Below are 22,329 nucleotides of genomic sequence, written 5' to 3'. Positions count from 1 at the left end.
CTATGGTCTTGCCATAGCCTCCCAAACCAGCTCTGTGCTAAGTCTTCCCTTCTTAATTCATAACAACTCCAGCCTCCAGCTGCCCAACCAGACACCTTGCAGTCACCCTCCACTGCACCCTTCCTGTCATCCATAGCCAGGGGAGCTTATTGTCCTACTTGCAAAATAGATTTGGAATCTGATCACTTTCACTACCCTGACCACAGGGAGAGCACCCCCTTCTCTTGCCTGGATTATTGCAAATTAAATGATGTATTAGATCAAGACATTCCTTGGCTCAAAGCCCTCCAATGCTCCCTCCTCATTTCACTTAAGAATAACAGCAGCCAGGCCGGGCACAGTGGCTCACACCTGTAATCCCAGCACTTTGGGAGGCTGAGGCGGGTGGATCACAAGATCAGGAGTTCGAGACCAGCCCAGCCAAGATGGTGAAACCCTGTATCTACTAAAAATACAAAATTCACCGGGGATGGTGGTGGGTGCCTGTAATCCCAGCTACTTGGGAGGCTGAGGCAGGAGAATCACTTGAACTAGGGAGGCAGAGGTTGCAATGAGCCCAGATAGCCTCAAAAAAAGAAAAAAAGAAAAAAATAGAGTAACAGCGGCTGGGTGTGGTGGCTCATGCCTGTAATCCCAGCACTTTGGGAGGCCAAGGTAGGTGGATCATTTGAGGTCAGGAGTTCGAGACCAGCCTGGCCAACATGGTGAAATCCCTGCTCTACTCAAAATACAAAAATTAGCCGGGTATGGTGGTACACACCTGTAATCCCAGCTACTCGGGAGGCTGAGGCAGGAGAATTGCTTGAACCTAGGAGGCAGAGGTTGCACTGAGCCGAGATTGTGCCACTGCACTCCAGCCTGGGCAACACAGCAAGACTCCGTCTCAAAAATAAAATAAAATAAAATAAAACAAAACAATATAAAATAAAATAAAATAAAATAAAATAAAATAAAATAAAATAAAATAAAATAAAACAGCTAGAATACTGAAAGGGGCCCAGGAAGCCTCTACCTTCTGCCATCTGGCTCCCTTCCTCACTCCCTCCAGCCCATCTGCCTCTGTGCTGGTTCTAGACCACGTCAGATGTTCTGCTTTTGCCCAAGCTGTGGCCTCAGTCTAGCACACTTCCACTAGATGTCCCCTTGGCTCACTCTCTCACCTCTTTCAACACCTTATGAACAATGAGATACCACTTCATACCTGTTAGAATGGCTATTTAAAAAAAAAAAACAAAAAACAGAAAGCAAGTTCTGGTGAGGATGTGGAGGAACTAGAAACCTTGTGTACTGCCAGTGGGAATATAAAATGGGGCAGCCACTGTGGAAAATGGTCTGGAGGCTCCTCAAAATATTAAAAATAGAATTACCATATGATCTAGCAATCCCACTTCTGGGTATATACTCCAAATAATTGAAATCAGGGACTCAAAGAGATATTTGCACACTCATATTCACAGCAGCATTAGTCACAATAGTCAAAACACAGAAGCAACTCAAGTGTCTATCAATGGATGAATGGATAAACAAATGTGGTATATCCATACAATGGAATATTATTTGAGCTTAAAAAGGAGGGAAATTCCAATACATGCTACCACATAGATGAAACTTGAGAACATTATGCAAAGTGAAATAAGCCAGTCACAAAAAGACAAATACTACAGGATTCTACTTATACAACGTACTTAGAGCAGTCAAATTTATAAAGACAGAAAGTAGAATGGTGGTTGCCCAGGGCTGGAGGGAGGAAGCCAGAGTTTCAGTTTGGGAAGATGAAAAAGTTCTGGAGACGGATGGTGGTGATGGTTGTACAACAGGGTGAATACACTTAATGCCACGGAATTGTACACTGTACACTGCTTTCTTCCCTGCTGAGTCCTCTGCCTGCATGTGACAGGTATTAATAACTGCTTGATGAATGAATGAGGACTATTTGGTACTGAGAGAGTGCTGAGCACTTTATGTCCATTTTCTCTCTTAATTCTTATGACAATCCTGCAAAAAACATATTATTCTTCCTATTCTGCAAACAAGGACACAGAAGTACAGCAAGGATAAGAGGTGCCAGGTCATGCAGCAAGCAAGTGGCAGAGTCAGATCACACCTAGACCCAAGCCTGTTGCCAAAGCCTCACTCTGCCTCCTCTCACCCTTCAATGCAATGGACTTGGCTAAGTCCCTTCCTATGCGTATAAATTCCAAGCTTTAAGGGGGCTTGCAGACTCTCCAGATAACCAGGCAAGGGGCACACATGTTTAAGCACCCACCAGATGCTGAAGCAGTCCTGGGGACCCTGTGACTATTGTCTCCCTTCTCTCTCCTCTCAGAGAGAGCTGGCAAGGAGACAGCTGGCAAGGAGGTACTGCCCCATGCGTCTTTCTGGGGCTGTGTTCCCTGAACTGGGCGTGGAAGTTCAGAGATCAGTTGGAGGAGTATTGGCCTCTTAACAATATCACATATCTCATTCCTGAACATGGGATGTCTTTCTTCTTATTTAGATCTTTTTCAATTTCTTTCAACAATGCTTTGTTATTTTCAGAATATGTTTTATACTTTTTTGCTAAATTTATCCCTAAGTATTTTACTCTTTTGGATGCTCCTGTAGATGAAATTTTCTTCATTTCATTCTCAGTTTGCTCATGGCTACTGTACACAAATACAATTGATTTGTATATACTAATCTTGTATCCTTCAACCTTGCTGAATTTTTAATTAATTCTAATAGTTTCTTTTTTTGTACTTTCTGTATACAAGATCATGCCATCTGCAAACAGAGATACTTTAATGTCTTCCTTTTCAATCAAGCTTCATCTTATGTCATTTTCTTGCATAATAGTCCTGGCTAGAACCTCCAGTACAATGCTGAACAGAAGTGGTGAAGGCAAGAATCCTTGTCTTGCTCCTGATCTTGGAGGAAAAGTACCCAGTCTTCCTCGATTAAGTATGATATTATCAGTGGGCTTTTTGTAGATGCCCTTTATCATAGAAGTTCCCTTCTATTCCTAGGGATAGAGTAGAAGTTCCCTTCTATTCCTAGTTTCTGGAGTGTTTTAATCATTAAAGGGTGCTGGATTTTATAAAATGCTTTTTCTAGTCTACTAAGATGGTCATGTGTTCTTGTCCTTTATTCTGTTAATATATTACATTAATTGATTTTCAGGTGATTAAATCACCCTTCCATTCTTAGGATAAATCTCATTTGGTCATGGGGTATAATTCTTTGGATTCGGCATGTTAGTATTTGATGGATGATTTTTTATCTATATCCATAAGAAATATTGGTGTTACAGCAATAATTCTCTGTCCCTCCTGCACCATCAATGTTTTGCAATGATGCTTTGTCTTCCAGCTTAAAAAAATAAACAAACTTCCTCTTTACCTCACCTCCTCCTCCAGCTGCTGTCCACATTTCTCTCTTTCCCTTTCCTGCAAACTTTTTGAAAGAGTTGGTTATGCTGTCACTCCAATTCCCCTCCTATCATCCTTTCTCATTCCCATTATTATCAGGCACTCCACAAAAGCCCCTTTGCTCAAGTCACCAACGACTGCTCAGCTTTCACCCTCTGGCTGATTTATCAGCAGCACTTGCTGCAGCTGATCACTGCCCTTGTTCCTTCACTTGGCTCAGGGACCCTGGTGGCTTCTGACTCTCCTCCCTCTCGGGGCTTGCTCTCTTTCTCACCTTCTCTATTGTCCCTCCACCCGCTCTGTCTGTCTCATCCAGCCTCATGACTTCAAACCCCATCTATGGGCTGATGGCCCCCTAAATTCTCTCTCTAGCCCAGTCCTCTCTCCTGATTTCTAGGCTGAGATATTTACCTGCTACTTGACATCTGAACTTGAGCATCTTATAGGTATCTCAAACTAGGCCCATATCTTCCTTTCAAATAGCTGCAGTTCCTGTAGTCTATCTATCTCAGTTAATAGCTAACCCATTAGCTTCCCATTGCTTAGATCAAAACATCCCAGAATTACCCTTAACTTCTCTCCTTCATTCTCATATACCTCTCATCCATCTTAGCAGGGGAATACCACTGGCTTTACCTTCAAAATAAATCAATAATTCAATGACTTCTTATCGCCACCATCACTGGGCCAGGCCACCCTCACCTCTCACCTGCACTGTTGTATAAGGAGCTCCTAACTGGCTTTGGTCTCTTCTCAACATGACAGTCAGAAGGATCCTGGTAGAGGATGGGCCAGGCTCTGCCACTTCTCTGTTCCACGCCATGAGGTGCTAACAGCCCTACCATGATGACAAGGTCATTCATTCTGTGGTCTCTCTCCACCCCTTTGCCCACTCTGCTGTGGCCACACTGGCCTCCTTGCTGTTCTTCTGGGATGGATCCCCCACCTCTGCCTGTGCTGTCATCCACCCTTTCTTTCCTTCTACTCAAAAGTCACCAAACCCTAACCCTATCTCTTGTGTTCCCCTCCCTGCCTCTTCTGTCCCCACTGTGCCCACCACCATCTAACCTGCCACATGTCTGCTCAGCTGGTCACCCACCTCCTCTACTAGCACGTGAGCACCATGAGGCCAGTGCCTGTCCCTCCAGCTCACTGCTGTCTCCTCAGCCCCTAGAACATTTGCAAGTCCACGGCAGATTGGCTGAATGACCCAATGAATGCCCAAATGAGAGGCACTCCAGCTGGGGCCACAGCTTAGTGGGCTGGGCAGGCCACCAGCAGTGAGGCTCCCCTGACCAGTGGCCTGCTCCCACTTCTCAAGGGGATGGCTGGGCTGTGCCATCAGCAGTGGGCACGCTGCCCACTCCTGTCTGTCAGAGGTGGCCTGCCTGTGCCAGAATAAGCACCCCAGGAAGGGCTCAGGGGCTCTGTCACAAAACAGCCAAAGAAGGACGGATCCTCTAAGCCTCCTTCCCAGAGGATGCGGGCTAATAACAGCTCTGCCAGAAAACCTTCAGGGGCCGACTGAGCCCACCTGCCAGCACCATGCATGCCCAGACACGCCTAGCATCGCTGACTCCTGAGATTTCTGCATTTCCTCTGTACTCCCGGGGAAAAAGGAGATAAGCGCCTTTGATGGCAGTTCCTATTTTAATGGTTGTGAGTTCTTCAGCACACAGCCTGGGAAGGCAGATAAATGCCAGGCCTGGGGAAGGGGTCAGTCTAGGGTCTATGTGGGATTCTGCCAAAGGTCCCCAAATCTGAGCAAGCAGAGAGGGAGATGGACGTGTGGCTGGGGAGCCAGGCCTGCTGGGTGCAGGTCTTGGTGCAGCTCTTGGATGGGCTATTTGGGCCAGGACCAAGCACAGTCTTCGAGATCAGAACATCCACTTCCACTTCTCAGTTCTGCCCCCTAGCTGGCCGTGTCATCTTGGGCAAGTCATCTCACTCTTCGACCCCAAGTTTCTCCCTTTGTTTCATTTATTTTTTATATGCACACATCTAGAAAAGCTCTTAAAGCATAAATGTGCAGATAAACATGTCATTGTAAAAGGAACACCTGTGGAACTACCCAAGTCATGCTAGAGAACATTTCAGATATCTATGCCCCTCTCCCATCCCATCTTAACCTCTTCCCTCCTCCCTACTATCCTGACTTTCATGGCATTCATTGCTTTTCTTTATATTCTGTTACCTATCTATCTATAAATAACATAGTTTACTTGTGCCCTGTGTTCCAGCTTTATATAGATAGATAATACAACATGTTATGTTTTTGTTTGTTTGGGTTTAGTTCCACATTGTTTTTAAGATTCATGCATGTTTTTAGGTGGCACTGTAATAGAGTCATTCTCATTGTTGTGGAGTTTCCCACTGTAAGACTGAGTCATAGTTATTCATCCATTGTATTGTTGCTGGGCACTTGGGTTAGTGTCAGGCTATCATCAGTAAGGCTGCCATGCACATCCCATGTATCCAAGTCTCCTGGCCTCCCTGTGCACACATTTCTATGTGGGACATGCTCCATATGGAATTGCTGGGACACAGGTGTGCACAGCATCAACTTCAGCAGACACTGCTGATTTCCCTAGCAATATGTGCTAGTTTCTATAGCTTTCTATCCTCGTCACCACTTGAAACTGTCTTTTCCATTTAGTTATTTAGTCATTCTGGTGGGTGCACACAAGTATCCCATTGCGATTTAATTTGCATTTCCCTGATTACTGAAGAGGTTGTGCGCAGGAGCCTATGTTCACTGTCATGAGGATTTCTTCTTTTAGGAAATGCCTGTCCAAGTCTCTTGCCCATGCTTCTGCTGCCTTGTCTGTTTTTGCCTCATTCATTTGTAGGAGTGTGGGGAGTGAGTAATTTGATGACCATATGTGTTGCAAACACCTTCACCCAATCTATAGCTTATCTTTTCATTTTCTTAATCTACTTTTTACAAACAGATGCTCTTCATTTTATAAAATACAATTTATCAACAATTTCATAATAGATTAGTGATTTTTTTTGTACCTCATTTAAAAAATCTTTCTCTACCCCAAGATAATGATAATATTCATTCCCTGATGCTCAAAAGTGTCACCTGACATACATCAAAGTCCAACTATGTAAGATTCTGCTTCTGGGCTCTATCCTGTTCCACTGGTTCACTTTCAGCAACCTGGAACCAAAGGAAGCCATTGTGAAGCTGCAGAAATCCCTGGGTGGGCTTAGGCCTTTCCAGGCCATTAATCTGGGGCCATAAGTCAAATGTGCTGCAACCTTCAGGGATCAGGGGGACCAAGGCTGACAGAGTGATATCATTCATGAAGCCTGAGAGAACAACTTTTACTCTCAATATTGTATTGACTCTTCCTTGTAAGGGATTTATGATTCAATGAAAGGTAGTCAGGCAGACCATAGCCAGGGGTGGGAGACGATAGTGGGCAAACAGAGGAGCAAAAGAAGGGGCTCAGCCGGGGCTTGTGAAATCTGGAGATTGGCCCAGAGCCCTAAAAGGTGAGTCCCTGCCCAGACTGTGTGCTGATCAAACACCATAGGGAGAAAGAAGACGTCCATAGCTTGTGTGGTCAGAGTCCGGCCAGCTTTCAGACTCCCAGTCTCCACATTCAGCAGGGAGTTGGTGGCCCTGGCCCCAATGCCATGGTGATCCCATTATGAAACGTCTTTACATGACCACTTCATATGGACACCAACCTAGAGATAGCGACTGCATGGCTGGGAGTCACCTTTCATTTCTCTCATACCCCATGTCCAGACCATAGGCAAAGCCTGGCAGCTCCACCTTCAGGATACACCTGCAGCTGGCCACTTTGCACCGTCAGCTGCATGCCCACCCCATGGACTCTCCTGGCCTGCTGTGTCCACTCCTGTCCCTCTATGGTCCATTCCTCATGTGGTGGCCAGGGGGCCCTTTTCATAAATCCAGGTCCCGTGTGTCTCCTGTTCTGAGCCCTCCTGGTATCCCACTGTATATAGAACAAAATAAAAAATCCCCATCAGGACTCCAAGACCCTGGTGACCACTCTCACCTCAGGCCGTCCCACTCTCCTGGTCTTCACCACCTTGGAGCCCCAGCCTTCCTGGCATGGCTCGTGTTCCCATAGCTCGTCCCTACCTCGGGGCGCTTGCACATGTCCATGTCTCTGCCGTAATGCTCTTCCCCAGCATGCCCCTGGCTCCCCGTCGCTGCATTAAGTCTGCTGGGCCACTCCACCTAGCCACACCCCCGCCGCCCTCTCACTGAGCTTCACTGGCTTTGTGGCATGTCTCACCCCTGGACACCACGAGACACATGTCCTCGTCTACCATCCCTCCTGCAGAGAATGGAGTTGAGGTACAGTGGAGGTGTGGCTTATCCTCATGAATTCCTCACCCTTGGAATAGAATCCAGTACATTTAGACGTCTGATACACAGTTTTCAATAAAGGAGGAAGTGAGTACACGGCAATCGTTGGGTGACTCCCGAGGGCTGGCAGTGGAAGGGCCAGCTTGCTGTGAGAAGCACAGGATGCAGCCAGCAAGTCCCCAGTGAGCGGGGTCTTTGGGGGCTCAAGACAGGCAGGGGCCATTATTACCTGGAGGCAAGGGTTCTAGAGGGTGGGCATGCGATCTACGGGCAGTACCTCCGCCCAGCGGGGCCCAGATGACCCGGCGGATGGCCTGCACCCAGTCCTCCATGTCACGCTGGGAGCTGGCCATGAGCAGGAGCGCCTCGGGGTTGGCCGGCACCTTCTCCCGCTCCCCGGCACCACCTGCAAGACAGGGAGACACAGGCTTATGCAGGGTCCCTGTGCAATGCCGGGTCCCTGCCCGCAGCCCACTCTCCATCCCCAGCACTAGTCAGCGTTACTCCCTGTGGGATACTCTCAAAGTCCTTCCAGCAACAGCTGAGCTTTGCTTTTATCTCACAGTCCATCTCTTTCACACCTCACACCTCTTTATTTGGAGCCCTTTCCCATTTTCTCTTTTTTCCCTTAGTCTCACTTTGTTATTTTCCCATGCCAAAATAGAAATAATTTAAAGCACCCCAGGACACTATTAGAAAAAAAAAAGCATGCAGATGTTAGGCTAGCTCAGAGACTTTCAGTGCCCCAGGGTGGCCTCACTTTATGCTTTGTTACAAATCAATTTTGCCCACTCTAAGAACACAGCTGAACGTCACTATGTGCTTTTAACTTTGGCTCGGAGATTAGGGCCTCCCTTCCCCACCATGAAGACAAGAGTCTCTGTATATATGAAGGTCACAGGCTGGATGTTAAACCAGGATGCAGCACAGCGCCCCAGATTACTCCACCACACCCGTCTCATGGCTAGACAGTGGATCGGTACCTAAAGGCAGAAGGATGGGAAAACTCAAGACAGTTGCTTGTGAACTGACTTTCCCCTCTGGTTTTCAAGTTTTCATGTGTAAGCGAATTGATCTTCGGGAAATATAAAAAAACTATTTATACTGAACTTTACAGGTAATTTTAGGGTTTTCAAGAATGAGTTTGTCTTTATACACCCTACCCGCGACATCCCAGGACTATCTGCTAGTAGGGTGTGAGAGCCACAGACCTGTGTTCCCAGGGGGTGGGTAGGCCCAAGCCATGCTTTGCTGGAGCCTGTGACCCAGGGATGGAGAGCAGATAGGACCAGCGCTTACTGAGCAGCTAGTAAGTGCCTGTGACCCTTCTGGCAAGCACAGCTGCCACGCACATGCCCTCCTGGGGTTCTTTAACCTCTACAGTGACTCCGTGAGGAAGGTACTATTTCCAACCACATTTTACAGATGAGAAAACTGAAGCACAGAGGAATTAAGTAACCTGTTGAATGCACACAGCGAATGAGTGGCACAGCCAGAGATTCAAGTCCCGGCTCTGGGCTCTCAGCCATCCCACGTTCCCTCCTGCCATCTCTCCGCCAAGAACTGGGGAAACCAAGTAGGCTGCTCTGAGGGCTGAGGCAGAGGCAGAGGGCGGGGCTGTGTCCTGGCTGAGGGCACCACAGCGGGCCTGTGGGGAGGCAGGGGGAGAGGCCGTGGGGCCCAATGCTCAGGAGGGTGAGGAGCAGCCTACTTGGTTTGGCCTCTGCGATGCCCTCTGGAGCCCTTCACTACGCAGGCAAGCCCTGCTCGCCAGGGCTCAGACAGCCGCTGGGCAGCAGAGCTGTGGAGGTGGGTAGGAAGGGAGCTGGAGGCTGAGACAGCGGAGCCCAACCCCAGAGGCTGCTCGGTTGGCTGCTGTGGTCACTCACAAGAGTGTGGGCACTGCCACCTACCGAGGTTGCCACTTGGAAGCAGCTCTGCCTTGGGGACAGCAGTGCTGCACAGCATTTGCGCTACGAAGGCTGGAATGGCTGAGTGTGCGAGATGGGGAGGGGAAGCCAGATAGAAAAATATCTCAAGATAACTTGGAAAAAAAGAAAAATAAAAGAAACCTGGAGATCCACAGCTCCAGGAATTTGTGGTCACTTGGTTTTTCCTAAATATTCACTTCTGTACCTAATCTTGACTCATTTGAAAATTATTTTCCCTGCAGAGGGCCACCCAAGTCATACAAGCTTCAGGCCCCACAAAACTTGGATCTGCCCTGCCCAGAGGCTGGCAGATACCCTCATGCCCAGCTGTGCCCTGTCCTGGGTCCTGCTCCAAGGTGCTCTCAGCCTAACTTTTTAAGTATTTGTGTATATTTTTATATATGCATAACTGTTAAGGAAATGGCCACACACTGTTTTACAAAGGGACTGCTCCATTTTACTTTCCTGCCAGCTGTGTATGACAGTTCTGGGACCCCCACATCCACACCAACACTTGGTATGCTCGGTCCTTTTACTTTTAGCCATCCGAGTAGGTGTGCAGGTGTTTGAATTTGCATTTCCCAAATGACTGATGATGTTAGACATCTTTCATGTATTCAGTTGCTAACTGTGTGTCGTCTTCAGTGAAATATCTGTTCAAATCTTTTGCCCATTTTTAAAAAAGGTTATTTATTTTCCATTATTGGTGCTGACAGTTCTTGACATATTCTGGATATAAGGTCTTTACCAGATATTTGCTTTGCAAATATTTCTCCCAGTCCATGTCTGTCTCTTTTTTCATTCCATTAACAGTGTATTTTCAAGAGCAGAAGTTTTTAATTTTGCAAAGTCCAATTAATCATTTTTTTCTTTTATTGAGTGTGCTTCTGGTATTGTATCTAAGAAATCTTTACTTCACCTAAGGCCATAAAAGTTTTCTTCTAGGTTTTCTTTCAAAAGTTTCACAGCTTTAGGATTTACATGTAGGTCTATGAGTCACTTTTTGTATATGGGAGAAGGTGTAATTGAAGTTCATTCTTCTGCATATGCACGTTCCAGCCCCACTTGGTGAAAAGTCTATCCTTTACGGACACCAATGAACCTCCAGGTGCAATCGTGCTATGGGCAAATAGAGACAGTTTTACTTCTTCCTTTCCAACTGGGAATCATTTCTTTCTTCTTCTAATGACACTGAGAGAGCCTCAAATATCATATTGAATAGAAGTGGCAAGAGCAGACATTCTTGCTTGTTCCTGTATCTTATGGCCAAAGCACTTGGCTTTTCACTGTTAAGTCTATCTGCGTCGGCTTTTTGAAGATGTCCTTAATCAGGTTGAGAAAGTTCTATTTCTAATTTGCTGAGAGGTTTTTTTTTTATTGGTACATAACATTTGTACATATTTATGGAATACATGTAATATTTTCTTACATGCATAGAGTGTGTAATAATCAACTCTAGGAATCTGGGGTGTCCATCACTTCAAGTGTTTATTACTCCTATGTGTTGGGAACATTTCAAGTCCTCTCTTCTAGTTATTTTGAAATATGTAATACATTGTTGTTAACTATTTTCACTCTACCCTGCTATGGAACATTAGAATTTATTCTATTTAACTCTATGTTTGTACCCATTAACCAACCTCTCTTCATCCCCCTCTCCGCTTGACCCTTCTCAGGCTCTAGTAAACATCATTCTGCGCTCTGCCTCCATGAGACAAACTTCCTTTCAGCTCCTACATGTAAGTGAGAACATGCAATATTTGTTTTTCTGTGCCTAGCTTATTTCACTTAATATGCTGGTTCCATCCATTGCTGCAAATGACATGATTTCATTCCTTTTCTATGGCCGAATAGTATAACATTGTGTATATATACCCAGTTTCTTTATCCATTCATCCACTGATGGACACGTAGGTTGATTCCATATCTTTGCTATTGTGCATAGTGCTTCAATGAACATTGGGGTACATTAACCTATTTATGCCTAGTGTTCCATTATTGGAATGCTAAGCTTGTGGGAGTTATGCATATCCTACTGCTCAAGGTCACTGCCAAGGTCTGATTTTTCCCAAAAAAAATTTGCAACCTCCAGCATAAATGGGTTAATTCCTTTGATATACTGATTTCCTTTCCTTTGGATAAATACCAGTAGTGGAATTGCTGGATCACATGGTGGTTTTACTTTTAGGTTTTTTGAGAAATCTCCATACTGTTTTCCATAATGACTGTGTTAATTCACATTCCCACAAACAATGTATAAGAGTTTTCTTTTTTCAGTATCCTCTCCAGTGTCTATTATTTTTTGTGTTTTTATAATAGGCATTCAAACTGGGGTAAGATGATATCTCATTGTGGTTTCGTCTTGCATTTCTCTGCATTTTTTCATATACCTCTTCACCATTTGTATGTCTTCTTTTGTGAAATGTCTATGGTATCCTTTGCCTACTTTTTAATGGGTTGTTTCGCCAGTTGAGTTCCTTGTATATTCTGGATATTCGTTTCTTGTCAGATGAACAGTTTGCAAATATTTTTCTCCCATTCAACATGTTGTCTCTTCACTCTTTCAATTGTTTCCTTTGTTGTGCAGAAACTTTTTAGTTTAATATAGTCCCATTTAGCTATTTTTGTTTTTGTTGCCTGTGCTTTAGGAGCCTTAGTCATAAAGTCTTTGACTAGACCAACATCCTGGAGTCTTTCCCTCTATGTTTTCTTCCAGTAGTTTCATACTTTCATGTTTTATGTGTAAGCCTTTAACACATTTGTAGCTGGTTTCTGTACATGATGAGAGACGGGGTCTAGTCTCAGCCTTCTGCATATGGATATCCAGTTTTCCAGCACCACTTATTGAAGAGGGTGTCCTTTCCCCAATGTATGTTGTTGGTGGCTGTATTGAAAATTGGTTGGCTGCTGAGCCACGTTTTTATTGGGAATGGATGTTAGATTTTGTCAAATGTCTTTTCTGCATCTATTGTAATGACAATATAACTTTTTGGTGTGTTAATTGATGAATTACGCTAATAAATTTCCAAATGCTAAACCAATCTTACATTCCTGGGAGAAATCCCACTTGGTAATGATGTATTATCCCTTTTATATATTGTTGCATTGATTTGCTAAAATTTTGTTAAAAGTATTTTATGTATTTTCATGAGGGATATTGACCTGCAGTTTCCTTTACTTACAATGTCTTGGTCTGGTTTTGGTGGTCTCACAGAATAAGCTATTAAATATTCCCTCATTTTCCAACCTAGAAGTTTGTAGATAATTGCTATTATTTCTTCCTTAAATATTTGATATAATTCACCAATGCAGCCTTCTAGGCCTGGAGCTTACTTTGTGGAAAGGTTTGTAATAACAAATACAATTTCTTTAATATATACATCTATTTCTTCTTGAGTAAACTTTAGTAGTTTGTGTCTTTCAAATAATTTGTCAGTTTCATCTAAGTTATTGAATGAATTGGCATAAAGTTGTCCATAATGTTCCTTTATTATCCTTTTACTATCTGAAGAAGCTGTAGTGATATTACCATTGGTAATTTCTGTCTTTTTCCTTTTCTCCTTCAATCAGCCTTGCTGGAGGCTTACCAATTTTATTGATCTCAAAAAATCAGCTTTTTGCTTCATTGACTTTGTTGTTTTTGTGGTTAGCAAACTTGTTTTTAAAGGACTAGATAACAAACATTTTAGGTTTTTAGGCCATACAGTCTCTGTCACAACTACTTTACTCTGCCACTATAGTGCAAATGCAGCCAAAGACAATATGTGAACGAAAGGTCATGACTGTATCTGTGTAAACTTCATTTACAAAAACAAACAGCCAGGTTGCAGGTTGCCGACTTGGGTCATAGTTCATTGATTTCCACCGTGATCTGTATTTGTTTTTCTTCTGCTTACCTTGGGTTTAATTTGGTCTTTTTCTAGTTTCTTACAGAGTTCAGTGCTATAATTGTCCCCTGAACTACTACTTTAGAGGCAGCCCCCAGATTTTGATATGTTGTGTTTTCATTTTAATTCAGTTCAAAATACCTTCTAGTTTCCCTTTGGATTTCTTCTTTAATTTGTGAGTTATTTAGAATTGTGTTAGTTTCCAAATTTGGGGGAATTGTACTAGAATATGGTATATCTTGCTAAGTGTTCTGTGTGCACTGAGAAAAATTATTCTGCTGTGGTTGGGTGGAGTGTTCTATAAATACCAATTTGGTCTAGTTGAAAGTTTTGTTCAAATCTTCAATATCCATACTGATTTTTCTGTCTACTTCTTCTATCAATTATTGAGAGAAGGCTATTCAAATCTCCAATTATAATTTTAGATTTGTCTATTTTCTCCTTGTATTTCTATCAGTTTTTGCTTCAGGTAGTTTGAAGCTGTTATTAGGAGCATAAATATTTAGGATGTTACATCCTCTTGATGAACTGACCTCTTTATCATTATGAAATGACCATATTTATCCCTAGTCATATTTTTTACTCTGGTCTGAAATCCTTGATATAATATAGCCATCCAGTTTTCTTTTGATTAGTGTCAGTATGATGTTATCTTTTTCCATCCTTTTAACTTATTTGTGTCTTTACATTTTAAGTGCATTTTTTTGTCAGGCATATAGTTGGGTCCTGCTTTTTATCCAATCTGATAAGCTTTATTTATAATGTGATTATTGGGAAGCTTAGATTTAAGTCTGGCTTCTGTTTTCTATCTGTCCTTTTTCTCTTTTCTTGTCTTCTTTTGGATGGAGTTTTTGTTTTTTGTTTTTAATGATTTCATTCTATCTCCTTTGTTGGCTTTTTAGTAAAAATCTCACTCTCTTTCTCTTCATGATATAGGAATTGCTTTAGGGTTTATGGTATACATCTTTAACTTATTACAGTCTACATTAAGTGATATTATACCCCTTCATGTATAATATAAAGGTCTTACAAGATTATACTTCCATGTCTTCTTTCCTGACCTTTTCTGCCATGATTGTCTTACCTTTTACTGGTATACTTTGTTATACATCCCATAATATATTGTTGTTGTTATTATTATTATTATTATTTTGAGACAGGGTCTTGCTCTGTCACCCAGGCTGGAGTGGAGTGGTGCGATCTCGGCTCACTGCAATCTCCTCCGCCTCTTGGGTTCAAGCGATTCTCCTGTCTCAGCTTCTTGAGTAGCTGGGATTACAGGCATGCACCACCACGCCAGGCTAATTTTTGTATTTTTAGTAGAGACGGGGTTTCACCACATTGACCAGGCTGGTCTCGAACTCCTGACCTCAGATGATCCACCCGCCTTGGCCTCCCATGTTAGTTTTACTTTAAAACTTAACATCTTTTGAAAATATTTAAATTATAAGAGAAAAACATATATTTATCCATGTAGTTACCACAGTGCTTTTCATTTTGTTGTGCAGATTCAGATTCCCATATGGTATTATTTTACTGCTGCCTGGAGGTCTTCCTCTAACATTTCTTGGAGTATGCAGCTATTGGGTGATGAATTCTTTCAGCTGTTGAGTGTGGGAATCATTAATTCATCTTCATTTTTGAAAGATATTCTCACTGGATAAAGACTTCAAGGTTGGAAATGTTTTTCTTTCACAACTTTTAAGATGTTGCTCTACTTGCATTGTTTCTCATGAGAATTTTGCCATCATCCTCATTTTTTGATGTTTTGTGTCTTTTTACTCTTTCACTAGTTATGGGTAATTTGACTATGATGTGCCTCCGTGCAATTTTATTCAGGTTTCCTATACTTGGAACTCACTGAACTTCTTGGATTTGTGAACTTATAGTTTTCGTAACATTTGGAATATTTTGGCCATTGGTAGTTCAAATACGTGTTTCCATCCCCTGTCCCTGCTTAAGATTCCAGTTACATGGATATTACACAACTTGAGGTTATCCCACAGCTCACTGATGCTCTGTTTTTGTTAAATTATTTTTTTCTCTGTGTGTTTTATTTTTGTATAGTGTGGGAGCAGAATAACAGCCCCCAAAGACATCCACATCCCTGTCCCTGGAACCTGTGATTAGGTTAGATTACACAGCAAAGAATTAAGGTTGCAGATGGAATTAAAGTTGCTAATCAGCTGGCTTTAAACTAGGAAGATTATCTTAGATTATCCAAGTGAGCCCAAGGCAATCATAAGGATATTGAAAAGTAGAGGGGAAGACAGAAGACGAGTGTAAGAGAGAGATGTGACTACAGCAGAAGTGATAAAATGTGAGAAGAACCTGATCCATCATTTTTGGTCTTGAAGGTGGGGGAAGGAAGCCAGCTGATGAATGCAGGCAACCTCTAGAAACTGGAAAGCTCAAGAAAAATGGATTCACCCTCAGAACCTGCATAAAGGAATTCAGGCCTACTGACACCTTGATTTAAGCCCAGTGGAACCTGTGTCAGACTTCTGACCTACAGAACCATAAGGTAAATTTGCATTGTTTAAGCCACTAAGTTTGTGGTAACATGTCACAGGCCAGGCACCAGGCACAGGGGCTCATGCCAGTAATCCCAGCACTTTGGGAGGCTGAGGTGGGAGGATTGCTTGAGCCCCAGTTCAAGACCAGCCTGGGAAACATGGCAAGACCCCAACTCTATGAAAAATAATTTTAAAAAATTAGCCAGGCATGGCATGACCAAGGCTGCGCTTCCAGCTACTAAGGAGTCTGAGCCCAGGAGTTCCAATCGGCAATGAGCTATAATTATGCACTGCACTCCAGTCTGGGCCACAGAGCAAGATCCTGACTCAATAAACAAATAAATAGTAAACAATGTGTCACAACAGCAATAGAAAACTAATACAGCTAGTTGCTGTTGCTATGTCTTCACAAATCTTTTCATGTTAGTGTGTTTAATCTGCCATTAAGCATTAGCATTAGCATGCCATTAAGCATGCCACCCAGCATTAGTTTTCATCTCATACATAATAGGTTTGATCTCTAGAAGTTTAATTTAGGTCTTTTTTTTAAAAAAAAAAGTTTCATGTGTCTACTTTTTGATCATATAGAATACAGTTAGAAAAACTGTTTTAATGTCTTTGCTAATTCTAAAATCTGTGTCATTTCTGGGTTTGTCTCAATTGGTTGCTTTTTATTTTTCTCCTCATTATAGGCTACATTTTCCTGCTCCTTTGCATTCCTGATATTTCTAATTAGTTGCCGACACTGTGATTTTTATTTATTTTTTTGTATTTCTTTTTTTCATTTTTTATTATATTTTAAGTTCTAGGGTACATGTGCACGACATGCAGGTTTGTTACATATGTATACATGTGACATGTTGGTGTGCTGCACTCATTAACTCGTCATTTACATTAGGTATATCTCCTAATGCTATCCCTCCCCATCCTCCCACGCCACGACAGGCCCCAGTGTGTGATATTCCCCTTCCTGTGTCCAAGTGTTCTCATTGTTCACTTTCCACCTATGAGTGAGAACATTCGGTGTTTGGTTTTCTGTTCTTGTGATAGTTTGCTAAGAATAATGGTTACCAGCTGCATCCATGTCCCTACAAAGGACATGAACTCATCCTTTTTTATGGCTGCATAGTATTCCACGGTGTATATGTGCCACATTTTCTTAATTCAGTCTGTCACTGATGGACATTTGGGTTGGTTCCAACTCTTTGCTATTGTGAATAGTGTCACAATAAACATATGTGTGCATGTGTCTTTATAGCAGCATGATTTATAATCCTTTAGGTATATACCCAGTAATGGGATGGCTGGGTCAAATGGTATTTCTAGTTCTAGATCCTTGAGGAATCACCACACTGTCTTCCACAATGGTTGAACTAGTTTACAGTCCCACCAACAGTGTAAAAGTGTTCCTATTTCTCCACATCCTCTCCAGCACCTGTTGTTTCCTGACCTTTTAATGATCGCCATTCTAACTGGTGTGAGATGGTATCTCATTGTGGTTTTGATTTGCATTTCTCTGATGGTGAGTGATGATGAGCATTTTTTCATGTGTCTGTTGGCTGCATAAATGTCTTCTTTTGAGAAGTGTCTGTTCATATCCTTTGCCCACTTTTTGATGGGGTTGTTTTTTTCTTGTAAATTTGTTTGAGTTCTTTGTAGGTTCTGAATATTAGCTCTTTGTCAGATGAGTAGATTGCAAAAATGTTCTCCCATTCTGTAGGTTGCCTGTTCACTCTAATAGCAGTTTCTTTTGCTGTGCAGAAGCTCTTCAGTTTAATTAGATCCCATTTGTCAATTTTAGCTTTGTTACCATTGCTTTTGGTATTTTAGACATGAAGTCCTTGCCCATGCCTATGTCCTGAATGGTATTGCCTAGGTTTTCTTCTAAGGTTTTTATGGTTTTAGGTCTGAAATTTAAGTCTCTAATACATCTTGAATTAATTTTTGTATAAGGTGTAAGGAAGGGATCCAGTTTCAGCTTTCTACATAAGGCTAGCCAGTTTTCCCAGCACCGTTTATTAAATAGGGAATCCTTTCCCCATTTCTTGTTTCTCTCAGGTTTGTCAAAGATCAGATGGTTGTAGATGTGTGGTATTATTTCTGAGGGCTCTGTTCTGTTCCATTGGTCTATATCTCTTTTGGTAACAGTACCATCCTGTTTTGGTTACTGTAGCCTTGTAGTATAGTTTGAAGACAGGTAGCGTGATGCCTCCAGCTTTGTTCTTTTGGTTTAGGATTGTCTTGGAGATGCGGGCTCTTTTTTGGTTCCATATGAACTTTAAAGTAGTTTTTTCCAATTCTGTGAAGAAAATCATTGGTAGCTTAATGGGGATGGCATTGAATCTATAAATTACCTTGGGCAGTATGGCCATTTTTACGATATTGATTCTTCCTATCCATAAGCATAGAAAAACTGTTTTAATGTCTTTGCTAATTCTAAAATCTGTTTCATTTCTGGGTTTGTCTCAATTGATTGCTTTTTATTTTTCTACTCATTATGGGCTACATTTTCCTGCTTCTTTGCATTCCTGATATTTCTAATTAGTTGTCAGATACTGTGATTTTTAAATGGGTGGGTGATGAATGTTTCTGTATTTCCGTAAATATTCTTCAGTCTTTTTCTGGTATGAACTTAGATTCTTGGAAAGAGTTTGATCCTTACAGATTTTGCCTCTAAGATTTGTTAGGTGGATCCAGAGTGCTCAGTACAGAGCTAATTATTCCCCACTACTGAGGGAAAACCCTTCTGTGTATTCTGTCCTACGCCCCACAAGCCACTAGGCTTTGCGGTCTTGCAGGCGGGAACAGGTGCCATGTTTTGCCTGGTATTAGTGTGGGCACTGTTGCCTCTGATCCTTTCTGGTAGTTCTTTGCTCAACCTGGGGTAGTTTTCCTCACGTGCATATGGTGATGAGTGCACGGCTCAGTTCTCAAGGCATTTCCCTCTCTGTGCAGCTCTTTCCTCCTCAGCAGCTACCCTGCAGGATCTAGATGTTTTGGTCTCTCTGGACTTTTAGCTCTGTCTCTCCAACTCATGGAATCCAATGGGCTCCACCTGTGTCTCCCCTTCCTGCATACAGCCTGCAAACTTTCTCCAGGCAGTCAGCTGGGGCACATGTAGGTCACCTTGTTTCCCATCTCTTGGGGGTCACAGTCCTTCCCTAACGTCCAGTATCTTAAAAGCATTGTTTCAAATATTTTGTCCTTTTCTTTTCTTTCTTTTTTTTTTTTTTTTTGGTTGTTTCAGGAGGGAGGGTAAATAGGTCCCTGGTACTTTATCTTGTCCAGAAGTGAAAAACCTATTACCATGCCTAAGGTCCTACTCTATATGATAAACACCCTGCAAGGCGCTTAACAGGCACGGTCCCAGGCAGTCTTCATAGATGCCCTAGGAAGGAGCATTGATGACCCCATTTGACGGGTGGAAAAACCGAGGCTCAGAGAAGTTAAGCACTTTGCTCATGAACTGGCAAGTGGAGGTGCTGGGATTCAAACAGGTTTGTTCACCCATAAACTCATTCTGTTTTCTCAATATAAAATCTCCCTTATGGCAATGAAGGGGAGTGCGAGGAAAATGAAATGGGGGATTACAACAAACTTCGGGACTTTCTACAGTGTTCCATGGTTTATACTGACCTTCTTCTCTGTAACTTAGGAAACATTAATATTAGCTTTACTTAAATGAATAAGAATTACACTGGCAAATATTTCAGGAATAAATTCATTATGAAAGATGAAGGTCTATTATCACAGTTCCTGGTTTCTCCCTTTAACTGTCTGTGTGGCCACTGTTTCCACCTCATCCCATTACACATGGCAGACCTTTGAGGCTCTCTCTTTTTTTTTTTTTTTTTTTTTTTGAGACAGAGTCTCGCACTGTAGCCCAGGCTGGAGTGCAGTGGCGTGATCCTGGCTCACTGCAAGCTCCACTTCCCAGGTTCATACCATTCTCCTGCCTCAGCCTCCCAAATAACTGGGACTACAGGCGCCTGCCACCACACCCGGCTAATTTTTTGTATTTTTAGTAGAGATGGGGTTTTACTGTGTTAGCCAGGATGGTCTGGATCTCCTGATCTCGTGAACCACCCGCCTAGGCCTCCTAAAGTGCTGGGATTACAGGCCTAAGCCACTGTGCCCGGCGCTGAGGCTCTCTTAAACAGTGCTTAGGGTCCAACTTCTATGGGTCAAACCTCAGCTCCCTCAGTGTGGAGCACAGTAACTTAATTTCCCCAACTGTCAGACTCATGCACCCGTAGGGGGATGAAACCAAAGGCACCCATCTCATCAGGAGAATGAAATGGGACAGCCCCTTAGCTTAGCCCCTGGGAGCTAGCAAACACTCTCTAAGTGTTCTCTTTTATTATCATAATTAAATACAGGATAGAGGGGGACTTCTCGGCCTCAGCACTACTGACATGTTGGGTGAGATCATTTTTTGTGGGGTGTGGGGGCCTGTCCTGTGCAGAGCAGCATCCCTGGCCTCTGCCCACTCCCTCCCTCCCAGGATGTGACAGCCAACAGTGTCTCCACACATTGCCAAGTGCCCCTTGGGAGCCAAATGCCCCGGTTAAGAAACATTGATACAGAACAGCCAGATCTCTATTGCCTATGAATCTAAATGACTTACAATTCTATCGTCCTGTGACTTCCCACAGGCACAATGTGGCATGTCCAAAAATTCTAAGTGCCTCATCTATCAAACTAGCTCCTCCCGTGTTCCCACTTCGGTGGCCACAACTAGGTGCCCAAGTTGGGAGCCCCCTGGAGTCTTCCTCTCCCTCACCTTTACACTGACCCCAGTCTCCCTGGTGGACCCATCCGTTCTCAGGCTTTAAATGCTGTCCTCGTGCTGATGACATCCATATTCACTGCTCCCCTGATCTCCAGACTTGTGGGAAGTCCACCTCCCATCTGCCAACACCCTCCCCTTTTGGGTGAGGGCAACTCCATTTTCTGGTTACTCAAGTTGAAACCAGACACATCCTTGCTCCACTCTCTCACCTCTCCTATCCATTCCTCTCAGTAAACTCTATTAGCTTCTCCTTTAGAACATAGCTGCAATCTGGTCACTTCTCACTGCTCACCTGGTCTGGGCCACCATCACTCCTCATCTAGACTGCTGCACAGTCTCCAGGCTCCTTCCCTCACCCTGACAGTCTATTCTCAGTTGAGCAGCCATGGAGACCTAGTAGAGGCCTGAACCAGCTCCCCAACCCCTGTTCAACATCCCCCGGCAGGCCCATCTCGGCAAAGGCCTCGCAGTGAGTCTGAAGGCCCCTGACCCCTACTCCTGTGACGTCATCTCTGGCTCCCCTTCCCTTTGCTTTTGCTAGTTCTCAAGCACACCCGGCATGCTCCTGCTTCACGGTTTTTGCACCTGCTGTTCCCTTGCTCCTGCTGTAGCCCAGAAAGCTGTCCTTCCAGCACTGACCCCCTTCAGGTCTTTCCTCAGATGTTACCTTCTTGGGGAAGGTAACATCTTCTTCTGACCACCCTATTTAAGCCTCACCACGCATCACCCACCACACCCCATGCTCCTTCCTGGCCTGAATTTTTCCATAGCACTGATTGCAATCAATACACTCTGTATGTATTTTATGTGTTTACATGACATGCTTATTCATAATGTTTCTCGTTGGCCCACCCCGACTCTGTCTGTTTTATAGACAACTCCGGCACAGCCAGCAGAGCCTGGCATGGAGAGGACATGCGCTGAGCCTGAGATGAATGGGAGGTTAGTGAGGGCGGCAGCAGCAGAACAAAGGAGACAGGCACACGTGAAAACCTTGCGAAAGGCGAGCGTGACACTTACAGATTGATGAATGTGAGTAGTGGGAACACTTGTGGGATCCTGAGGGAAGCGATATCACTATTCCCATTTTAAAGAGAGGAAATTGAGCCCAGAAATGTTTAGAAACAGCCCAAGCTCTAACTATAAGCTGTGTGTGTGTATGTACCAGGGAACTATGACCCCAGGAAGTCTGGCTCCTATCCCGACCCCACTTTTCTGACTGCTTCTGCCCGTGGCTTGTTCAAGGGCACCAGCCCCAGGTGACCAGCCCTTTGTGATTCCAGCCAGGCCTTTTCCCCTCTGAGCTCCTGAACTTAAGGATTTCCTTTTGAGACCCAGGGAGACGGGGAGGCTCCAAAATGCAGGGGTCCCAGGACAAGAACTGGCTTTCAACTTTTCCATATAAACATTTTCGTAAGAAAAAGAAAAAAGAGTAACCGATA

General features: G+C 43.5%; 1 protein-coding gene across 10 annotated transcripts in view; it reads right to left on the bottom strand.

Annotated features, from left to right (window-relative positions):
- The window catches only part of ARHGAP22 (Rho GTPase activating protein 22), a 211,688-nt gene that overhangs the window by 27,292 nt on the left and 162,067 nt on the right, over nucleotides 1–22,329 (bottom strand). For 6 of the 10 annotated variants that reach the window (XM_038008917.2, XM_038008915.2, XM_038008916.2 and 3 more), the window contains one exon: nucleotides 7,991–8,167. The exons of 2 other annotated variants lie outside the window; for them this stretch is intronic. In XM_038008917.2, the coding sequence (XP_037864845.1) occupies nucleotides 7,991–8,167 (177 nt within the window). The remainder of the gene's footprint in view (nucleotides 1–7,990; nucleotides 8,168–22,329) is intronic. 2 more of the 10 variants (XM_007962615.3, XM_007962616.3) reach the window with 1 other exon arrangement.

Source organism: Chlorocebus sabaeus, chromosome 9, assembly GCF_047675955.1.
Source record: "Chlorocebus sabaeus isolate Y175 chromosome 9, mChlSab1.0.hap1, whole genome shotgun sequence".
Classification (NCBI taxonomy): domain Eukaryota; kingdom Metazoa; phylum Chordata; class Mammalia; order Primates; family Cercopithecidae; genus Chlorocebus; species Chlorocebus sabaeus.
This window is presented reverse-complemented; position numbering and strand designations above follow the sequence as displayed.